Source organism: Centruroides sculpturatus, unplaced genomic scaffold (assembly GCF_000671375.1).
Source record: "Centruroides sculpturatus isolate CEXI.00-Female unplaced genomic scaffold, Cexi_2.0 scaffold1286, whole genome shotgun sequence".
NCBI lineage: Eukaryota > Metazoa > Arthropoda > Arachnida > Scorpiones > Buthidae > Centruroides > Centruroides sculpturatus.
Window position 1 is genome coordinate 138601 of NW_019385544.1, and position 25526 is coordinate 164126.

The 25526-nt window shown below is 31.4% G+C and overlaps 1 protein-coding gene across 5 annotated transcripts in view; it reads right to left on the reverse strand.

The window, feature by feature from the left end:
• The window catches only part of LOC111639970, a 45800-nt gene that overhangs the window by 5188 nt on the left and 15086 nt on the right, over positions 1–25526 (reverse strand). For 2 of the 5 annotated variants that reach the window (XM_023385960.1, XM_023385961.1), the window contains exons 2-3: positions 4497–5304; positions 753–1300 (exon numbers count right to left, since the gene is read on the reverse strand). In XM_023385960.1, the coding sequence (XP_023241728.1) occupies positions 753–1300; positions 4497–5174 (1226 nt within the window). In that variant the 5' untranslated portion in view covers positions 5175–5304. Of the gene's footprint in view, positions 1–752; positions 1301–4496; positions 5305–8010; positions 8549–9620; positions 9709–14697; positions 14892–25526 lie in introns of those variants that run through there. The other 3 variants (XM_023385956.1, XM_023385959.1, XM_023385958.1) reach the window with 3 other exon arrangements.

Below are 25526 nucleotides of genomic sequence, written 5' to 3' on the forward strand. Positions count from 1 at the left end.
GTTAATAGAGAGGTTGAGGCAGACGTTTTAAACGTGTAAACGTGTAGGTCGGACGTTCGGCGCCGCTTTCCCGTAAGCCTAAAAGTTTGACAATGGTGTTTGGATAGTCAGTGGAATCACGCTCGACATTCCAAACACCATCGTCAAACTTTTAGGCTTACGGGAAAGCGGTGCCGAACGTCACACGTACACGTTTACACGTTTAAAACGTGCGCCTCAACCTCTAATATTTGATTTTGTCGCAGCAAAACCTGTGTAACGAGTATTTTTTTCCGCTTTCAACAGTTTTTTAACTCCAAGGAATTTTCGTGTTTAGGTGGTTCTCGTTTCCAACAGGTTTTACTGTAAACAGTAAAATCGTTTCTAAAGAAATTTCAACAACAATAATTGCGAATGATTTCGAATGTATCTTTCCTCAATGACATTAAGTCAGGACTTGTTGTATATAGAAGTAAAGAGGTAAGCTCTGTTATGAGAATAATAAAAGATTTATACAGTAAAACCGGATTGCACGGTATTTTTTCGAATATTTCGGTTTTATATCGAGAATATATCGGTTTTTTTAATAATCTTTCTGTTTAGGCAGGTTTCCGTTTTGGACACGTTTTACTGTATTTATCTCTCTCGATTAATTAAGGAGAAATAATTATCAGATTATCATTTTTGTAATAATATTGATCATTAGGTGATAGTAAAGTGCCTAAAATAGTTACAACACATACTAAAATGCAACTATTCAATACAAAACTTACCTACTTCCGTGGTCCCCCATAACAACGACGATGGCATTTTTAAAATATCCTTTTTCATTAAGGTCTTTCAATAAATTGTAAGCATCATTATCCAGTAATTGGGCTTCATTAAAGTCATTGTGTGCGATGGCGATGTAAAAAGAAAACAGAAAGTAAAGTTCTTCGCGATGCTTGATGACGAATTCTTTTATCCAATTGAAAAGAATCTGATAACTTGTAACACTTCCAAGGCAGAAATCAGAACTCATCTTTAATAAAGGAGACTGGAATAAACCTAGCCATAAAGGGCGAGGATAAAAGTCCGTGGGCTGTTTAAGAAAACCTTTAGATATATAATTGAAAAGAGTAAATTCCGGATTATCTTCAGTTAGTGCTGTTACGTACCCTGCCTTGGAATAATTCTTCCAAATAAATGGCCAATCATCAAACGGTCCCGAACAATCTTTTCCCGGGAATTCTTGCTGTGACATCCCCACTTTTCGACCAGTTAAAAATGGTACCATATTTGGAAAACTATTGTCTCCTACTTTTGTCATTCCTTTTAGAATCTGAAAATGTATACAAGTATATACATTAACGCTTTGCCATTAATTAAAAACAGTTTAAAATCAGAAATAATTAATAAAATTTTAATGATTTTCATATTCTATAGTAACAACGGGTAAAATATAGTAAAACCTGTGCAAACCGGAATCGCGCGGTACCGAATACAGTAAAATCTGTTCAAAACGGAGCCTTAAGAAAATGGAAGCCTGCCTAAACGGGAAAAAGTCTTAAGAAGGCATTTCCGTTTTGAACATGTGTTTAAAAAACCTGTTCAAAACGGAAAAAATATTCGGTACCGTGTGAGCCGGTTTACACAGGTTTTACTGTATTAGCACGTTTTGAACAGATTTTTTAAACAGAAAATCGTTTCGTTCCGAAGAATTTTCTCCGGTTAGGCACGTTTCCCTTTTATTCAGGTTCCGTTTTGGACAGGTTTTACTGTTTTATATTAATTGATAAGATACTTCACCAACTTCACCGGAAATCCTTCCTAATGCTGACAAAAATTCAGAAAAATACAAACGAATTTGAATTTTTGCAACATAAAATCTTAATTAGAAAATATATAGACAAATTAATATCCAGATATAACCTGTATTTGAAATTACATATATTCTTATAAAATAATGTTATAAATGAATATTGAGAAAACATTCCGATAAACATTCTGGAAAAATATAATGTAATTATATGATGATGTATTATTGACAGATCTTTTATTCCTTAACACTGTATTTCAAAGTTTGCTTCTATATATACCCTTACGCATGTTTATATGGGATTTCGCCACATAATCAGACATTTTCTCGCTCAATTTTGGTTTGAAAATGTTTGAACTCGGTCCAGGTCGACCAAAGGATTTAAGAGTTAATAGGGAGATGAATCGATCGGAACCTACCACCAACCATCCCTCTTATACACGAGCAACATTTTTTTTTGTGTATGTTTGGCAGTTTCATTATTGTAATACTCGGGCCAATCTATACTAATATTATAAAGAGGTAATGTATGTATGTATGTATGTATGTATGTATGTATGTTAGTTTGTATGCAGCAGGTAATCTCCGAAACTACTCATCCGATTTCAAAAATTCTTTCACCAATATTTAGAATGGAACTTCACGGTGGACATAGGCTGTATATTATTCCGTTAAAACATGGGGGATGGACAGTTCTTTACAATAAGCCTTACGGGGAAGGTTACCGTAAAGAACTCTGCTTCTATTTATACTATTTTAGATGCGGTTTTTTCCGTTTTTGATTGTGTTTTAATAGAGTACATCAACAGAATGTACACTAAGAAGGGATTTTTCGATATTCCCCCCGCGGGGGAGAGAGAAAGGATTAAGGCTTAATGTGAAAAACTTGGCTTCTATTATACTATTTTAGATGCGGGTTTTTGCGTTTTTGATTGCGTTTTAATAGGGTACAGTACATCAAGAGAGTGTACACTAAGAAAAAATTTTTCGAAAAATTTTCCCCCACGGGGGAAGTGTTATACATTTATAATAGATACATTTTGAGCCACAACAAGGCGTGGCGGGGTCTGCTAGTAAATGTATATTTTAGTTACTAAGACCATTGTTTCTATCATCTTCCAACCCAGCTTCATCAATAAATACCCCTCCCTGAAAAGCCCAAGCAACACCGGGCACGCACAGCTAGTTACTCGAATTTATGAAAACACATTAAAATAATTAACAGGCGAACCCATTTGGCAAAGTTATCAATTTATAACGAATATAATTTCAAAGAATCGTGGAACATCGTTAATACAATACACATTATGATAATGAATATAACGGCAACTTAATAATTTTACTTATTTTTGGAAAATTATATGAACCGAAAAATCGTTTAGAAAATAAATTCATATTGAAATTTATTTAAATTTCATATTTAAAACAATATATAGAAGAAACTAAGTTCGAACAGTTCTATATATTTAAAAACAAACAGAGAGGATTTTTTATCAATTAAATCATGCTACGCATCGGCAAAAATACGTAAAACAGTTAAAACATTCACTGATGATAAGAAATACCGGTAATTAAAAAGTACATAATTTCAATTAAAATGCATATTTTTTAAATCGTTTTCTAAGTTACATGCTGTTAATTTAAAGTTATTTATAAGGCTGTAAAATAGGAGTGTCAAACTTTAATATAAAGGACCATATCAGTTATAATGATATCTTAAACGGTCTATACAAGTTAGTAAATGATTTAATGTATAGGCCCTATATAATGTATACACACAGAAATTGATATTCTTAATATATAATTTCAAACAATATATCAATTACATGCAGCAACAGGGACTAATATTTTCTATACATAAAAGAAACATTAGACTCTCTCCTCTTAATCAAAACTAAGTTTTAAATAACATTTTAATTAAGCTCCACCAATGTCTGAGTGGATAAAACCAACTACCAGTGTTCAGCGGTTCGCTGTTATACACACGAAGAAAATATTGAATTCACGTGACTTCCGTTCTAGATCGAAAGTTTGTATGTAGTTAATCGGGGCCTCTTAGTCCCTAAGCTTTCCTCATCTGATCTCGACTTTCATCTATCTAATACCGTTCTCGAGATTAAGGAAGGACAGACAGACAGACAGGCAGACAGTGGAAATTTATAGGTCTACAATTTTTTCAAATTGCAGCCCAAATGTCTCAGTATTCAACTGTAGTTCACGCAGCGAAAGAGTAAACAGAAGTCAGGTGAGCTACAAGGATCTATGTTAGATAAAAGGAATGGAAGGAAACGTGAAAATTTACAAATGGATCTTATCTCTCAACTGTATTGTTTTTACGTTTTTAAAACGTTTTTGCATTACCTTTCTCGTAAATAAATATATATTTTAAAAAAGTTTTTACAGATTTTGTTAATGTGATTTATGTGTCGACTTCCATATGCCTCCCTTTCATCGGACATAGACTCTTCTAGCTCAGATTGACTCGTATCTAATCTCTCGATGCGCGGACTATGCTTTTTTTCGTGGAAAAAATTCGAGAAAATAAAATTTGCGAACAATGGACACGATAATAAATGACGGGCCTCAAGTTTAAACAGCCGTGTGGAACATTATAATTATAAAAATAGAATTTTAAAGCTATCACCTTTTAAAAATTATAACAATGAATTATGATTATCAGTCGAAATCAATTTAATTAATATTTGAGACAACCCCTTACCTCAGCTTTCATGTTATCCGTGAGATAGGAGTAGGTTTTCGGCATATTACGAATCATATTCAATCTGGACATCGATTCGATTACTAGTATGAACACCTGAGGTTTGAAGGCATTCATATTGTTATTAATTTTGATTCCCGTTTTCTTTTTAGGCACATAGGCGTGATAATTTCGATATATAAGTTTTCCTTTATAGCTGCAGTTAACAGCCACAAATTCTCTTCCTTCTAGGATCTTCTCTTCTCCATATAATACCTTTTCGGGATCGTAAACTAAATTATCATCATCAATGGAACTCCGCGCGAAAGTCGAATAACGACAGCTTAAATCATCTTCTAGATGATGACCGGCCACAGACGACTGATTTAGATGAAGTACTCCATCGTAATCTAAGTAAGTTAGATCGGGTTGAATGAATTTACATTTTAGAGGCTCTTTTACTACTACGTATTTCATAATCGATTCATCAAAAGGATCCGGCACGGGTATATCGCACGATGAAGAAGTCGACAATTGATCTTCCATAGACATAAAATGTGTATAAAAGAAACTCCATTCGATGAAATATATATAAACATTCCATAAGAATATAACACAGATTATCAATACCGCGAGCTTCAAGAAAGAGCGAGAGACAGATGATCTTACGTATCGTCGCAATATTTTATTTAAAAGCATGACGAAGAATTATCTGTATGATATTTGAGACATTAGAAACCGGTACGAATGGCATTACAACATAAATCGTCAGATCTAACGATGAACATTCTTAACAACTTCGCTCTCACTGTACTCCATCTTACGGAATCTGTAAAAAAAGGTATTATATTTAGTAAAAATGTCAGAATTAAAAGTATTAAAATAAATAATAATTTTATCCAATTACTAACTAAATAAATTACACGCTCTGCTTTCAGTTCAAAAAAGTGAATAATTTAAAATATGTTTGTAAATAATTTAATCTCTAGCTTAAACATTCAAAACAGCTACAAACATAGAAATGCTGATTTCAAACACATTTCTAAATTTCTAGGCAAATTTTTTATATATTTTAAATCAGATTTATAAAGAAATTGTTATATATATTTTCATTTTGAATTAGTGTCTGTATTTGAAGAAAAGGTTTTTTAGAAAAATCTGTGAAAAGACTTGTGTGTTGTGTCTATATATATACAGTATAAGGTTAATAAAATTTATTTCTAAATGAATTAAGGCTTTAGAATCATCGTGAACAGAGAATTGACATGATTCCTATAAACGTAAATATAAAATCAACCTATTTTAATAAATACGTTTTTAAAATGTCAAAAATCTAATTTCTAAATTATTTTATGAAATATTAATTATAAGAAATTTAAGAATTCGGATCGAAGAAAGAATTTTGTACATAAATAATTAACAAGTTTTATATGCGAATTTATTAGATTGAAATATTCGTATGAAAAAATTTAACGGAAAATTTTATTCGAAAATTTAAGGACAGCTTAACTCGAACGTTTAAAAGCTTTATTCGTGTAGAAATGAACTTAAAATTGTACGAAGAAAAGTGTAAGAAAAAAATACATTTAAAGTGAAATCTGTGTAAACAAGCCCCGCGCGGTACCGAATATTTTTCCATCTAGCAGATTTCCGTTTTATTCAGGTCTTTTTAACATAGGAAATAGATCAGTTTCGAAGAATTTTATCTGTTTAGACAGGTTTCCGTTTTGGGCAGATTTATTATAAAATATTAAAAAATGAAGTTGATGTTCTTATTTTAAGACACTATAAAATTTCTTCGTGTATAAAATTGAGAGCAGAACAGGGAGATATAAGTTACAGTATTTGATATAGGTTTTCAATAGGATCGAACATACCTAAAATTATAAGAAGCAAAGTTTATTGAACATTCATTTCATTGTATTAAAAATCCAGCAACGAGTTGCGTAACTTTCCCGGCAACAACACTTAAAACTGCGTGTGACGCCATCAGTTAATATTCACGATATTTTATTTAAAAACTTTTTATAATTAATCATTATAAAATGGCAAAAATCTTAATCTTGAAGGTAGAAGAGATAAGTTTTATAAACCAAAAAAAAAATAATAATAATAATAAATAATGTCAATGCTAATAACGAATAAAATTATCATTAAGTCCGACCCCTACACAAGTTGGTAAATGATTTAATGTATAGGCCCTATATAATGTATACACACAGAAATTGATATTCTTAATATATAATTTCAAACAATATATCAATTACATGCAGCAACAGGGACTAATATTTTCTATACATAAAAGAAACATTAGACTCTCTCCTCTTAATCAAAACTATGTTTTAAATAACATTTTAATTAAGGTCCACCAATGTCTGAGTGGATAGAACCAACTACCAGTGTTTAGCGGTTCGCTGCTATACACACGAAGAAAATATTGAATTCACGTGACTTCCGTTCTAGATCGGAAGTTTGTATGTAGTTAATCGGGGCCTCNTTTATTGTCGTCCAGAATATATAATTAGTAATATTTTAAAAAGGAGGGATAGAAAAATATCGACACAATCGTTTTATTTTGTTTGATGGGCGAAAAAGTTGGAGACTGTCCAGTCATAATATTTAAATTTGTTAATTAAAATCAAATCACAGCAGCTTTAATAAATGAAGTAGAAAGAATTCCAAATTTTCCTTTCAGGTAGACTTAATAGAATTTTTATCAAATAGAAAATTCGAAACAATAGAGAGAGGTTTTGTGTGTAGATAGAAATAAAACTCCCATTAATGAATTTTGAAGGTCGGATTTTATAAAAAGTGAAGGTGAATTTGTGTGCGTGTGTTTTTAACTTTTTATTCAAATTTTTGAGTTTTTAGAGATTAAAAGTAATAAAATATTCGATTTCGAGGCTCTTTTTGCTCTGTTTTTTTCCTTATCAATTTATTTTGTCATTGAAATACTTTTTAAAAGTAATTCTTAATCTTTTTATTTCAGGAACCTCGTACTAAAAACGAAGTCGTAAGTTACGAAAATAAAAATTGTATTTGTTTTTTATGTCAAACTGAGATTAAATCATAAATTTTGGAATGTTATTTTTAGGGTGGCATTTTTTTCTACTGTTACATTTGTAATTAAATAGAATATTCTGACCTTAAAACTTAATCATATTAAGCCCACCGGTGGCCGACTGTACAAAACCACCGAATATTTGATCGCGGGTTTGCGCCTCTCCAACACGCTTGTCGCATGAAAACGCCACATAATGGTTTTCTTCACGTTAGTAACACATAAATAGGGACTAGTTTCCCATAAAAATCCTCCCATTCCCCCTCGGTAGATCACCCACATGTCGCGTTACCGTACACGAATAGAATAATTATAATAGCTTAATCATATTACGGTAATATTTAAAAATTTAAAGTCAATATATAAGCCTATATTTAAAAAATTCGGTTTTAAACACTAAACACGCTACCTACACTTCCGCAAATTATGAATAAAATTGGTTTAAAATATATATACTTTTTCTATGAAACTTACATTATAGTATAAATTCGATAAATGTATCTTCTATAGCTTTACTAATCGCACTCGTTTCTATGAGGTCGTTATTAAATTGATCTGGCACGATTTCACCACCAGATGGCCTCACATCAACACACGCGTCGTTCAGAGTCGTAATCAGCCAGCGCCACCAGGCACTGGATGAATTTGATAACTATACGCGTCAATTTTGTGACGTCATCGACTGGCAAATGCTTCGTACAGCTTGTCTGTAATTTTTAACCACGATGCCGCAACGATACTCCAGGTGTTTGTTTATTTCATACGGAAATACGACACTCGAGCGACCTACTGAGGGGATGCCTACCGGGAGGACTTTTATGGTAAACTGTCCCCTATTCCGGTGTTACTAACCTGAAGAAAACCCGGAAAACTTCACGTAGCCAGCCGTTGGCCAGGCGCGAACCCGCGACCAACTACCAGTCTTCAGTAGTTTTATCCACTCGTTGACTGGTGGACGTGTTCGGCAAAGACTACCGGGTGTTCCCATAAATTATTATCTAACACACGCAATTTTTACTTTCCCGACTGTTATATATAATAGAGAGAAAATATGGCAATCGGTCAAAAAGTGACCCCCAGATTTTTATGTTTTTGGACTCAGGAAACCTTGAAACGTCGAGAAATGCAAAAAAAAAAAAAAAAAAAAAAAATCGGGGTATTTCTGTATGTATGGCTATTAGCATGTGGGGGGCAAAATTTTGTTCACGCTGTTTGAAGCTAAATAACTCCTGTAATTTTTGTCAAAAATATCTGAAATTTTGCAGGGAGGTTTGTTTATTAGGGTGATTGATGCTATTAAATTTTGATAATTAAAGGTCGAGAGGGTGGGAAGATAAAGGGGTCGTGTGTATCTCCAGAGGATCAGACACTTAATGACGATTTTACTCGTTATTAGCATTTATAATTTTTTTTATAAAACCCATCTCTTCCCTCAAAATTAAGCTTTTTGCCATTTTACAATAGTTAAAAATATAAAAAGTTTTTAAAATAAAATATTATAACGAATGGCGTCGCCAAATGTTGCCGGGAAAGTTAAGCAATTCGTTGCTGGATTTTTTATATTATATGTGATCAAAAGAATGATAAATGAAATTCTTTTCTGTCTAATTAATATTTAATTGAATTTATTGAATATCATCAATGTAAGTCTACTACTGCTCATGTAGAATAATGAACAGTCGATGATACAGCACTTTATGAATCTGCTAATATAATTAATACCAAATAAAATTTTGCTTAAAAATATCTGGAAAAAGTTAATGTTTGTAACTAATAAACTTAAAATTTAAAATTGTTTAATATTTTTATTAAAATATTAAATAGTTTGTGGCTTCAATTCTTAAGTCTCACTACATTTTATACAGTAAAACCTGTCCAAAACGGAAACTTGCCAAACCACAACAAATATTCGGTACCGTACGAGTCCGGTTTACACAGGTTTTACTATTTACATTCTATGCTACAGTAGTGTAATGAAGTATAATGTATAACAATATATTTCATAATAAATATTGCACAAGATTTAATTTTAGTTACAATGATTTAAAAAAGCGTGTGATAAATAGTATAGTTTACAAACTTACATTTTATGAAATCCATTATCAGAATAATGAAGAAAATTCCGCAAAAAGTAAATAAAATAATTATAAACACAGAATTACAGGAGAAAATACTAGAGTTATTCTTTTCTATTTAATTATTTTTATAATAATATGATTTATTGAATTATTTTAACATAATTAAATATAGGTTACTTTTTATTCCTAAGTTTATTGCAACCTTATTAATGTTATCAATTAAAATAAAATTAAAGGAGAGCTATTTTGAATTTAAAAAACACTGATCTTTTTAAACAAGCTTGTGAAATTATTATTATTATTGGATAAAAATTGAAGCTAAAACAAAACTATTCTTTCATTTTTGTCTACTTACTTCCATTGCTATTTGTCCGTTGAAACAAAGTTATCGCAGCAACATACGTGTACATTAAGAGAGAACAATTCTCAACGTAATAATTCGAAAACTGGATCAAGAAGGAATGACACCATTTCTTATTGTGTCACGTAAAAACTAATCGTGATTATCATCTATTTTACAGAATTGAATTTCAATAAAAAATATTAATGTATAATGTACAAAATTATTTTAATTTATTTAATATAACACTAAATTTCGTTTATCAGCATTAATACAATTAAAATTTTAACCTGGTTCTAGCAATCTATACACATAAATCATACATATCATCATATATTATAGTTAACTTATTAAATTTATAATAATCTTAATATGTGCGTAACTGCTGCATCGATGCTTATAAATATAATAAAAAAATTCTTCCCTAAAAGAGGGGAAAAAATACAAATTAGTCCCTTATATTTGCTTCTTATCAATTATAGTCAAGTTTTATTTTCGTAAAAATCTATTTTTAGTTCATTTTTTAAATATAGAAATCAAAATTCGAAATTTCACTCAACTAGTTTCTACGTTTAACATAAAAATTAATAATTTATTCGATTGGTTTTATTATTAAAATTTGTCGCTCATTTGAGTTTTTAAACGGAGAATAAACTACAAGGGTCGTTTAGTAAATAAGTTTCTCTGGTTTGTAATTTTTTACTACTTTATTGACGCGTGAAGAGGAGTATTTCGGGAGAGCGACATTGTTCCACCACTTTTCACCGTAGTTCTTTTCAACGTTCATGCATTTGTTCCAGCATGACACCAATTCGAATCCTTGTTCAAAGAATTCTGAGCTGGAGGTACTTAACACATTCCTCCTGGCGGCCTTACACTCAACATAGTTAAAAGAACGTGTTTTCAAACAAACTATCTCTCCATGTTGGAAAAAATCGAAGTCGCTGGATACCAAATAATGTTTTCAATCCAATTCAGTAATTTTGGCCTACGTTTGTGCAGAAGAATAGGAACGGACATCATCATAGAGAAGAACGGCACCGACTGAACAGCAACCCAGTATGCTTTCGTCGAATTGTTAATTTCAGTATCGAGTGAGATTAACGGTTGTCCAGGAAATCAATCAGCAGAATATCTATTACATCCCAGAACAGTCGAGAGCACTTTGTGTGTTGATGGGGTGACAATGTTTTTCTTACTGGAAACTTCGCGTGTTCCTATTCCATGGATGCCCGCTTGAATTCTGAGATATAATAATGGATAAAGATTATCTACTGTCACATTTCGACGGAGGAAGCTATTCCTCCATCCTTCTTAATGATACGGCATTAGACTTTCCAAACTGCGAGCCAATTCTCACACTGCATCGTCCATTACGCATCCATGTAAACTTATACGCTAAAATTTTCACGGATAAGTGATGGCCGATGATGTCGCGACCTCACAAACTAATTCTTCCGTCTATTTGAATCACTTCGTTCACTTTTGTAACTGTATCATTATTGGCATTAGTGGGACAACCGGGTCGAGTTCATCAAAAATGGCCCCTAGTCTTTCAGGAAACATCTCGCACTATATTCTCTACATTTGTACGGACATCGTAAACTCAATGTAAACGTCGACGAGTTTTCTGTGGATTTCACTATTTCACTTACTGAACGGTCACATGTCCACGCTTACAGGATCATGGCTCGCGACTCTTCCTCATATAAATAAATACTCCTATTAATGTTTTCTAAATTTTACAAATCACGAAAACTCAAAACATTAGTTTAGTTTGGACACGAATATAAATATTGCAATTCGCTACGTAAATTACAAAAAATCAAAAAATTTCCCATAAAATTTACCTAATTTAAAGAATTAAAACACGCTTGGGAAAACTGTTTTTCGTAATACTTAAAATTATTAACATCTAAAAATGCATATAACTAACACCTTATTCTTGCTGAGAGAAATATAATTTATTCGAAACAAACGTTTTCAGCCTGTATATATTAGAACACCTTAATTTTGCTGAGAATTATATATTTTAAACACAAACGTTTTCAGCCTGATTCACAGGCCATCCTCAGGTTTAGAACAAATTTGAATTAAAGGATTCCATCAATGGAATACAAAATTCAAAATTAAAAAATTAAATAAGCAACGGAATAAAATAAAAATAAAATTAAAATATTAAATAACCAACAGAGTAACATTAAAACAAAAAATATAAAAATGTAAAAAATGTACATAGAAGTATTAATAAATGCAATTACTAACACATCCAATAAAACTACTATTATGACTGGTTAGAGCTCTTATTAAACTTCTTAACTATAAACTTCCATGCAGAGGGAAGACTTTCTGCATCTCTTGCATTTAAACAGTCTTCTTTTATTTTACTCCTATAAATCTGCAACTTTTCCGCTGTCAACGCCAAAGATGGAGAAGATAAAGGTTTTATGATGGCTGCCTCATTCCATTTGACTACAGATCCTNGGCGAACCATAAGTGAATACAATATTTTCTTTATACCGTTATTCATAAGAGACTTTTCCGGCACTCATAATTTACAGTTAAAGCGGAGCCATAGATAAAGAGTTTAGTCATTTATTGTTTTATGTATTTGTACTGTGATTGGTTAAAAGCTTGCTTCGTGACATAAGGGCGCCATTTTCTGGATCAGCTACCTGAAGTTTATCGCAGAATTAGTGTTGCATTTGTGTTTGTTTGTAGTTTTAAAAGTTTTATTATTTTGAAAATATAGTGTGTTGCGCTGACATATAATGCTCAAGACCCGAGAGAGATGTTAAAATGTTTCTTTTTTTCCTCAATATTAGAATTATTGCCAGCTGATTACAGAATAATTCTGTATAGAAAATTATAATTGGGCGACAAGAATATCTTGCATAGAACACGAATTTACTATATTAAACAAGACTCCGATAATACTATATATACACTGTAGGCCTACATCTGTTTGTATACGAGATCATGATGTGAAAAATGATTTACAATACGTAATTCGAGTATGTAATGACAAGTGCTGGATCTTAAATCAGTGATTGGTGTGTAAAAGTAAATGGCTAAGATACACTGGAAGTCTCCACAGTTATGTTTCTAATCTAATCTTCTTATCTGAAGTTATATTTCTTGTCTAACGTTAATTATAAAATTAAAATAATAATAATGCAGCCAAGATTAAAATCTGTATAGAATATCAATGCGCCATAATGCATTATGGCGACTCTCCTCACAGTAAAATTAAGTCAAAGGATTTATAAAACTTTTGTTACGTCCTTAATTATATTTATGCAACTAACTAGAGTTTTCTTACATTACAAAATAATTTTAATTACGATATTAGTTTTTATGTTAAGATGTCAGTTTTTATGTATGTACACTCTCTTCTAATATGCTAAAACTAATTTGTAAATCTTATTATACATAAAATTCTTGCATAGACGTTAAAAATAATTAAGAGTGTAAAATTAAATAACTTTTAAAAATTGTTTAATAAAGCTTTGTTGATAAGCCACTATATTATTTCATTTATTTAATTAAATACAGACAGACATCACGGCCAAAACCTGTTTTTCAGACGATAAATCTGCGATATAATGCAAAATAAACGACGACACACAATTTGACCAAATGCCGTACTTCCTCTATGTGATATTCTACAAAAGACAGGAAAGTAAGAGAGATCACACAACAAAATTCTAAGTATTACCCCATAAATAAACCGCAATTATCTGGAATGTTGCCAAACAGACTAATGCAAGTTTCGACGTCATTTTATTTTTAGAAAAATATGGCTACAACGCTCGTATTTGAAACGATCACCAAAAACACAAACACTAATGCTATCGATTATATTGATTAATATTTATACATTTATGTAACATTCGCACCGCATTTAAGGTTAAGCTCTACCCAACAAAATTTTAATTATTTAACGCTAAATCTGATCCTCTATATTACAAATTTTCCTCGAAAATGCGCTTATTAACAGAAACAGTTGTTCGAGAATATAACATAATAATTACATATAAAACCGAACCTAACGATACAGCTTACTTTACAATCCGCTGTATCGTTTAATATAATCGTTCGAGCTGTATAGTTTAATATAATATAGGTTCCGTTTCGAACAAGTTTTACTGTATACAGTAAAACCTGACCGAAACGGAACCTAAATAAAACGGAAACCCGCCTAAACGGGAAAAATTCTTCGAAACAGAGAAAACTTTCTTATGTTAAAAAAACCTGTCAAACCGAAAAAATATTCGGTACAGGTTTTTACTCCAATGATAATTAGATAATTAATTTCAACGCTTTTATATCTTATGACAAATTCTAGGAGCGTTGGAAAGAACGTTATTACACACTAAATTATGTAATTAAGTAATGTTTAATATAATTTAAGCGTATAGTTTAATAAAGCAATTAAAATTGCTATTTGTCTTATAACTAATTTCATTATTATAATAAAAATTAAACCCCTACAGCCTTTAAAATTAGAAAAAAAAAAAGAGACAAGAAGGAAGAGTTCTTTGAAATTATAAACTAGTTATTAAAATTACCTCCAGAAAGTATAATCTCCAATTATTAAATTCAGTTATTTTATAGGAAATTTTAGCGATTAGTTTAGTCATAAATTTGTTAAATTTAAATATTCTAAAATACTATATTTTAATTTTTATCCTTAACCGAGCTAAAGTTAATTTTATCATCGAGCTACACGAGCCTACTTACTTACACCACGTCGGGATGGCATTGACGGGATTCTTTGGCTCCAACATAAAACGTCACATCCACTTATTGTGCAATTGAATGAGGCGTTTCTGTATAATTTCCATCGACCAATCGCGTTTTTCGTAAATATCGACAAACAACTTCTCTCTCTAACGTTTACTCTCAAAGTGGGAAATACATCGCGTGGTACCTGCGATTAACTCTATAAAAATCGATTGTGGTTTTATTAATAATGGTTACTACAGAAAATAATTATTAATTTTAATTAAAAATATAATTTCTTTACTCGGCAATGAATTAGGTTAGTAGACATTTAAATAATTAAAAATTTCATTTTTTTAAGCCTCTCGTCTACTGTTTTTACTGTGTTTTCTTATTCCGATAATCACAATGTGGGTTTTTTTTTATTTATTAAACCCGAGACAGAAGAATTATATACAGAAACTAACAATCTATTCTCATTTTTTAATATTTTATCTTCTCTCCAAAATGCATTTTGGGTCTTAAACCCCTGTTCGTGTAGAGTACGCGCAATTTACTGTAACATTACCTGTACTCCGACTGAAGAGGGATTTAAGACCCGAAATGCATTTTAAAAAATTACAGTTTAATTTATAAGCTAAATACTTATTATTATACACAAGTAATTTAATTTGATAATTCAGGGAAAATATTCTGAACTGTATCCATCTTTGACTATCTAAATATAATGATTGATTATAACCAATCATCTAAAGCTTAGCATTCATTTTTCTTACAGCTTATCAATTTTGAATGCATCATGATCAATAACCAAATGCCATTTAATAAATTTTGATGTAAAATTTAATAAACACGGAAGAATAAAAATTGGACGAAGAGATTTTTAGGATGAAAACTGTATTTAAATTTATTCATATTATTAAGGTTTATTATTTGATATTTGAATGATAAAATGCTCTTAGTAGTAATAGGGCTGCAAAATCGCCACAACGAGCTCCGAATAATTGAAATTGCTTAATTATTTTCGTTATATGATTTTTTAAAATCAATTTATCATCAAAAACAATGATGGGCGACTGATTGTAGGTATTTTATTGTACTGTTAATGGACTGTACTCATCGAGTAGAGAGAAACGCCTCAACCTTTTGGCTACTTTTATTTTAAGATTAGGCCCTATATTTTCCAAATAAACTGGATAAAAGTTATAAAATACAATAATGATACAAATAGTCAAGTATCATTATTGACAAGTTTAATGACATCTGACATATTTATCGTAAAATATTCTAATTTATAATCGAGACACGCTGAGTAATTTAGTAATTAAAACAGACCACGCTGTAATGATTATAATAGAAATAAAAATGTCAGTTTTTATGTATGTACACTCTCTTCTAATATGCTAAAACTAATTTGTAAATCTTATTATACATAAAATTCTTGCATAGACGTTAAAAATAATTAAGAGTGTAAAATTAAATAACTTTTAAAAATTGTTTAATAAAGCTTTGTTGATAAGCCACTATATTATTTCATTTATTTAATTAAATACAGACAGACATCACGGCCAAAACCTGTTTTTCAGACGATAAATCTGCGATATAATGCAAAATAAACGACGACACACAATTTGACCAAATGCCGTACTTCCTCTATGTGATATTCTACAAAAGACAGGAAAGTAAGAGAGATCACACAACAAAATTCTAAGTATTACCCCATAAATAAACCGCAATTATCTGGAATGTTGCCAAACAGACTAATGCAAGTTTCGACGTCATTTTATTTTTAGAAAAATATGGCTACAACGCTCGTATTTGAAACGATCACCAAAAACACAAACACTAATGCTATCGATTATATTGATTAATATTTATACATTTATGTAACATTCGCACCGCATTTAAGGTTAAGCTCTACCCAACAAAATTTTAATTATTTAACGCTAAATCTGATCCTCTATATTACAAATTTTCCTCGAAAATGCGCTTATTAACAGNGGAATTAGTCTAGAATCGGTTAATTTTATAGAAGAAAACCTTTCGAACAGCCTTAGTCCGTAAAGTTCACACCTATCGGGCTGCGATTGGCTCATGTATTTAATCATTCCTACAACGTAATTTTCGGTTAGCGTGGAACGTATCTAAGCGTTATAGGGGGGTCTACTGTATATTAAATTGTATAGTTATGCCATTTCTCATGTAATGTGCGAATTAAAATAATCGTTCTCTTCCTAATATACTATATATTAAACTGCATAAGGAAAAAACCTTCTGAGCATAAAAATAATGTAATTTCCATCTTAAATGATTTATCATTTATTTCACGATTCTGTCAATATTAATCGTTTATATTTAAATTATTTTAAAAATATATAGGCCTATATTTAAATCATACCAGTTTATCAACAACACGTTAGTTCAGATAATAAACTTCTAATCAGAGAGAGAACGATTAAAAAGAAGTTTTTTTACTTTAGGCCCACTAATGGCCGAGTGGATAAAACCACTGCGCATTGGTGGTTGGTCGTGGGGTTTTCCGGGCTTTCTTTACGTTCGTAACATCTAAACGAGGCCAATTTTCCCGCGGAAAGTTCTCTCGGGAGACATTCCTTTCGTCAGATCTTCCACGTGTCGCATTGCCGTACACAAACTTTTCACTAAGAAGGTAAATAGGACCTAAACTATTGTAACTAAATATCAGGCACGACCAAAACAGTTTTGTACACGAATTTCAGTTTATATTCTACATGAAATCAGTCGCGCGGCATATTTCGATTGCAAAGACCAAAAAGTAAGCGAGAAAAATTTGGTTATAAGAACACTCTAAATACGAATAACCTATCCACACAGCTAAAACTGTGCATAAAGTTATAAATTAACGACTAGAGTTTTATCAAAAGTTTGTTACTCGTTGATTAAGATTCGGAACAAAAAATGGTCCTGGAATTTTTGTTTAGATTATCTCACTCTAAAAGACTGAACTTCAACCTAACATTTCTGAAACACCGTATATATAAACACAGTTTTCTATCAATAGAAATGCTATAAACATAGTGTCTACTTAATTTATATATTAAAAATTGAAACTGTGATAAGGTTTCGTAACGTGCCTTACATCTTATTTTGTTCGCTTACATTTGTTAAAGTTTTTGTAATGCCTTACAAATAAACGTATCTTTCCTCTTTCGGAAAACTTTTTATTAAAAAGAAAATGAATTATTATTAAAGTTACAGCAAGAACGTGGCTAACTGAACTCTTGAGAAGATTGCTGAACTTCCAGTATCTGTTTTCTATTGAAATTTAATACTAATCTTGATATTTTCTTCCGCTATCATGATTGCTGCAGTGATATTGAAGATGCAGCTTTTAGAAATTAAGATGGATTTCAAATTAAAATTTTTGAATATTTAACTAGAATATAAACAAAACACTGAGAAATAAATAATAATACACTCATTTCTTAAAAGCTAATCTTCACTATTTATCGATTTTATGACGTAGTCGTCGAAGATCGTATCGAGTTTCTTAAAGAAGACAGTCAATAAAGAACTTTGAACTATAGCGAAAACTTTAAGGAATATGTCGTTGATATAAGCTTCAGTTACATTACAGTTTATCACGTCACTTAAACTACCGGTATGCTAAGTGTAAATTTAACAAAGTTATAGAATTAGTGTGTTATGAACTCAATTTTGAATCTTTTTCTCGTTGAACTTTTAAAAATATGCAGCAACGAGTTGCGTAACTTTCCCCACAACGTTTAAAACTGCATATGACACTTATGTTATGAAGTTATATTAAACGTTTTTTAAATAAAATAAATTATTATAAAATGCAAAAAACTTAATTTTTAGGGTGAGTATTATAAAATATTTGTAAATGCTAACAACGAGTAAAATCTTCATTAAGTCCGACCCCACTCGAGATTCGAGAGACGACCCCCTATCTCCCAACCCCTCTATCTTTAACCGCCAAAATTTAACAGCATCAATCTCCCTAACACACAAACCTCCCTGAAAAATTTCAGAAAATTTAGACGAAAGACACAGGAGTTATTAAGCTTCAAAGTGAACAAAATCGTACCCCCCACACAAACATTCATAAACACAGAAAAAAGTTCGAATTTTTTAATATTTCTTGACGTTTCAAGGGTGTCATTTTTTGACCGATCTCCATACTTTCCCTCTATTATATATAACAGGCGGAAAGTAAAAGCCACTTTATAATCGAATTTTGAATATAAGCTATGTATTTTGCATCTATTTTTAAATACAGCTGTTTAAATAAAGCTTTTTTACAGCGGAGAATCAGCCGAATAATCTTTCATTCATCATCCGAACGATCGTACGTGTACATTACACTTACCAAACAGTGTATTAATTCTTCTAATATGGAAATTTTTGATGATCTGGGCAAGTATTCCTATTTACGCGATGGCCGAAGCGGTAAAGCTGTTGGTTTGCCAAAAAGATTTATATTTTGTTTTAAAAAATAAAACATTAGTAACTTACTTTAAAAATAATTCATACTTTATCAATCCGTAAAGTAAATGGTTTGGTTTGTTGGAATATGGCAATACAACATATGGGTGATCCTCCAAGGGAGAACTTTCTATAGAAACTGGCCTGAGTTAAACGAAATACTTCACACACCGCGCATGAAATACTTATTATACAAAGTACAGTATTACGTATTAAATTTTTGTAAGTAAATTTATATTTGTTATTAACCAAGAACTTATTATTATTAATTCTAAGATTTTAACAAATAAATAATGTAATTCACAAAATGATTTGGAAACCCACAGTAGCCTCTCGGTCAATTCATAGATAAATCCGTCTCTGGGTTGTTCTCGACGGTAGGATTTAACGGTGCATGAAGGCCATCCGCATGAAGGCCATCCGCATGTAACGTAAAATTGTATACAGGTTCATGTATGAAGCGTCTCAACTTCCTGTAATCTCGGTGTAATGTGTCTTTATAATTTAAAGATACTAATTCTACATTTTTTTTTCTAGAATCCTGAACAGATGTGAACTTATTTTGCACGATGCAGAGATAGTGCACACTAGTATTCAAACACGATTTACTTAAACTAGAAGTCCCATAACTAACTACACGTCCCATAACTAACTAGAAGTGCTAAACGATCTGTTCTACAAACATAGGCGTCCGTAGATGGGCCAAACGAACATTTGTCCCTCCTTGGGATCGAGTAAAAAGTGGTACAAATTAGAGAGAACCCGCACGAACGTCATCTCACCTGACCAAATCATCATGCGCCATACTTGTGCCGTGCTGTTCGTGGAAGCGTATATAATTTAGCTCGGGTCTGTATAAACATCACGTGTTAATGATGCAAAACACGCGTTTTTATCAGATTATTTAACATTTCTTACTGATCAAGACGCCGACTGGTACAAAAGTAAAATTGTAATGTGTGACGCAGTTGATCCATACGCAAATAACTTCAATTCGCTCGTAGAGGATAATAGTTTTGACCGAAAATAGAATATAGAGAAAACCTTGTCTTAATGATCCAATTTTTAACTCGTAACCACACGAAAGTGTACAAATCACTCGAAGCTTCACAATTTCGAAGCAAGTGGCTGGATTGATCCAAAGATTTTGGTAAAGAGTACTTCAAAACATACCTTTCCTAGCGAGAGAACTTCAAGTATACTAAAAAATGACACGTGGTCGTTGTATCGTTGTACTGACTAAAAATGTACGTTTTATGACAGTTTTATTGACCACTGCCCAGCATCACTTCTAAGTAATGTGTGGTAATTTTCTCTTTGTAACTGCCAAATCGAATCTAATAAAAATAAATAAAAAGAAAGAAAAAAACCGAATAAAAGTTCCTCGATTATCGTGGTGCGATAAATCCGATTAAATAGCAAAAAAACCTAAAGAAGAATAAAATCTTTGTTTTATTCTGTTTTAAAATTTTTTACACCGTATCCTTTCATTAGACGAACCACTCAAAGTTTACGCTTTCACCCATTTAAAGTTTGGTTACTCTGTCGTGTATGACGTTATATGACACACAAATACGGCGCCGAGCAAAACGCACACGCGCAATCACGTACATCCGGCACTCCAATACTTGACACGAGAGTTGTCTACAATCGTAAAAGAGATTCGGATACGTAACCTCATACACTCGACTGTGGGACGTTTCGTCAGTCGTTACGTATCGACGCAATACCGTATGCTAGAATCTACTTGTGAAAAAGATCCAAAAAAATTAAATAATAAAATAAAAATTTATTGATGTAATTATTTGTCTCCGAGCTTTGCCCCGCGTACGCCCGTATCTACAGCACGTACTCTTTACACGAAAGTTTAAATTTAAAAATGTGTCGAGGAAAATAAACCTACTCGTTTAAAATTATTATATACGGTAGAAACTAACACGAAAGCGTTATATTACGAACGCGTGTCTTTATAAATACCACAGAGTATATAATACAAAGAGACCAAATTCTCCACCTAATTAGAAATTAATACGTCGTGAAGCGAAACTAGGCCATTACGTAAGATTACGTCAGATTTTTAGTAAATTACTTTACTTTCAAATACAATAAATGCATTAAAGTATTTATATCTCGTGAAACTTTAAATGCACGGTGCTGTATGTATCCAAAACACAAAAACAAACGAGTTTCTGGATTATCCTAAATACTCTGGTCCCATTAAGATCAGGTAATCGCGTTTCTACTGTATATAAAGTTCATATAAATACTTCTTGTAAGAATTAGGACTAGAATAACAATTTATGCAAACTATGTGAGTAAAGTTAAAAAGATGATGATAATAATTTTCAGCTCTGGTATCATTTTCAATATAAAATTTAATGCTATTTTTATTTTAAAATCTTCTAAAGCTCTAAATTATAATTTAGCTTATCGAATCTCATTTTTACTATCCAGGCTGTTACCCGTATATATAACAGAGGAAAAGTATGGCGATCGGTCAAAAAATGACACGAGAGTTTTACATTCTTGGACTCGGGAGACCTTAACCATACAAGAACAAAAAAATTCGGGTTTTTTTTCTGTATGCATGGACGTCAGTGCGCGTGCGGGGCTACGATTTTGTTCACCTCTACGAAGCTTAATAACTCCCGCGCTTGTTGTCAAAAATTTCTGAAATTTTACAGGGAGGTTTGTTTATTGAGGGAATTAATGCTATTAAATTTTCGTAATTAAAGGTCGACGGAGTGGGAAGATAAATGGGGTCGTGTGTCGTATCTCGAGTGAGATCGAACTTCTGACGATTTTACTCGTTATTGGCATTTACAATTTTTTTTTTGTATGAAATTACTCCTAGCCCGAAAACTAAGCTTTTTGCCATTTTATAATAGTTGAAAATATAAAAAGTTTTTAATAAAATATCATAACAGATGGCGTCACTAAATGTTAAGCAACTCGTTACTGGATTTTATTTAAAATAGTTTTTTAAATTACTATTCCCAATTTAGTAGCCTACTTTTCTGTATATTAGAAGCGAAGAGTTTTTGTTCAATCTATTAGTACCATAAATTTGAAAATCATATTTCTAAAATATAATTTGCCAAACCACTATTGTCCTTTCTCTCCACTTTTTTTTATTTACTATTGTTAAGGCAAACGTAAAGAAAATGCAGTTTGATGTGATAAAAGCAATACTTTCTTTTTCAGTTATGTTGATTCATAATTTTAAAATAAAAATTAGAAAAATATTCATAAAAAACAAGCAATTATTTATTGTGACATCACCCCAATGCCGGGCTGCAATTTTTAATTCATTTAATTTAAAATATACGTTCTCCATCTCAAATTAGTAGTATCTTGCCCCTGTATGTCATACTTTTCCTTAAACAATAGAGTCGTGCCGGTCATTTATTAACTGTTTTCGCGGAAATCGGAAGTTCGTATATAGTTAATTGGGCCTCGTGCTCCTAAAGTTTTCACATCTGGTCTCGGATCTATCTAATTCCGTTCTTGAATTATTTTTAAAATAAAATGTAGTCTTGCCAAATATTATTAGCGAGATAATTTATTTATGAAATTTTATTTAATTTAAAATGTATAGCCTGTATACAGTGTAAATTACAATACACACACAAACTGTATTATAAAAAAGGAAATGTTAAAAATTTGATACGCCATAGCGAGAAAAACTTTACTATTTTTAGCAGTCAATTATCTAGAGCAAATTACCATTTGGCGAACAAGAATAGCTTACTTATACAGCAAACTAATGGCGTTGGACACATCAGCTTAAAAGCTTTTAAGGTCAATACTACAATTTAATTATATTGCAATGGTTCTTTTTCCTCTTATCAGATAATGTACGAAAACCTTTTGATTTAATCACATAACTTATTCTCAGATTAATATGAAACTTTTAGTACTTAAATAATAAAATATACTGATTTTAAATGTTAAATGTGAATTAAATATTCATATCCAACATAACAATTGGTATTTGTTATATAGCACAAATATTGACGCTAAGAATTAAACTTCTTTCAATCTAAAAAAATCTACCAACGAGTTGCTTAACTTTCTCGGCAACATTTAAAATTGTGTGTGTGGTGCCATCTGTTGTGATATTTTATTATTAAAAAATTTTTATACTTTTTATTATAAAATGGCAAAAAAATGTTAATTTCGAGGGTAGAGATGCGTTTATGAAAAACTGTAAACGCTAATAACGAGTAAAATCATCATTAAGTCAGACCTTACTCGAGATACGACACACGACACCGTTTATTTCCCCATCCCATCGACTTTAATCACCAAAATTTAATGCATTAATTCCGATAATAAAAAAACTTCCGTGCAAAATTTCAGAAACTTTGGACAAAAAGCGCAGGAGTGTTTGAACAAAAAGCTTCAAACGGGGTGTACAAAATCGTGCTCCCCCACACACTAACATCCACACATGCGGAAAAAACCTGAATTTTTTTGCCTTTCTGGACGTTTCAAAGTCTTCCGAGTCCAAAAATGTAAAAATCTTGGGTCTTCTTTGACCGATCGCCGTACTTTCCCTCTGTTATGTAAATAACAGAGCCTGGAAAGTAAAAAAAATGAAATTTTATTAATTTTAGATGTAACGATCAAGGTATTAATTTTATAAGTGATAATTTAGATGTCTCCTCTCCTGGTTAACATTTTTGACAATTGTTTACATGGCATAAATGGAAAAATAATTAATAGCGCATATAATTGTTAGTACAAAATTTTAAATGTAACTTTTTTGATAATTCCTTATATAATCGAGATGTTTCTCTTATTATTTTGTCTTTCTTTATACGAGCTGGGTGTAATTCACTGTACAGTATTTTTTAAATAATTACTCGAGAGAAATGTGTGGAAGAAGGCATATTTTGGCTAAATGTGTTACGGGAAGAAATTTTTGGTTGCGTTGTTCTTAAAATTTTATCCGAACCTTGTTTTCTAAAAATATCTGTTGATCTTTTGTTTTAGGGGCGTGATTGCTCCGCTATAAATTTGGTTTTATTGCCGGTATAGTTTGGGAGCATCTGTCAGTGTTGTATCATCGATACTAATATTTTCTTTTTTATAGGCAAGAAACGTTCTCATTCATCATTAAATTATTTTGTCTATTTATTCGTATTATTTTTCTTATTTTATCGACAGACGCTCCCAATTTTTTATTTTATTCTTTTCCTTAAATTTAAGTTGATTCTTATATAATTTATTATTTTATATTTTTGCTTGTGACTTTGTTCAATGTATCGTATTCAAATAATTTGTTTTGGGGAGATGGTATTGCTCCCCGCATCAAGGAATGTATCCAGTATGCATAATAAATAAATAAATAAATATTAATTGTAGATTTATATTTATATAAATCCAATAAGTTTTAAATTAATGAAATTATTAAACAAATGGTTAATAAAAAGCAAAACAAATGTACATAATAAATGAACAGAATAGAGAAATATGTAAGATTAAAGGCAACGTCAATCGATCACACCGCTTACTTTTTCGTACCTTTAGTTATATCACAATGTTATTAAATCATAATAGAGAGGTTGCGGCCGACGTTTTCATCGGGAAAACGTGCACGTCGGACGGTCAGTGCCTCATTCCTGTAAGCCTAGAAGCTTGACAATAGAGTTTGGAACGTCGACCATGATTCCACTGACGTTCCAAATGCCATTGTCAAACTTCTAGGCTTACAGGAATGAGGCACTGAACGTCCGACGTACACGTTTTCCCGATGGAAACGTCGGCCGCAACCTCTCTAATTACACTGCTGGACGGAAAAAGTGCGTCGTTGCTTTACGGATGTTTCACTTTTTCTGTCCGGCAGTGTAACTTAATTAACAAACTTAAATGGAATTTTCTCCATTTAGGCAAGCTAATAATACACGGAATGCAATAAAAAAGTTTAAAAACAATTTTTAATAAATAATAAGTTAAATTACCGTTAAATATAATAATTATAGGCCTATATTCCTCAATTTTCCCTTCGAAAGTATCAAATTGTCCACAAAATTTTCCCAGTCGACTCGAAAATTTCCCATTTTGGGGGAATTTTCGAGTCGACTGGACATTCTGGCAATCCTATCTTCAACAATTTTTGGTTTAATTTGCCACAACAAAAGAAGCAGATTAGATCCTTAACGTGTTCGAATGCTTCTTTCCTAAATAATCTGCAGTAAGTGAAAGTGAGAACAATCAATAATTAATATATTGTTAACAGAACATAGTACTAAAAAGAATGTAAACTTGTTGTAAAAATTAATAAGTTCGAAGTTTTATTAAATTGTTTTTCTTTTTATCTTTTGTTTTATTTTATTTCTATTAATAAATAATAATTA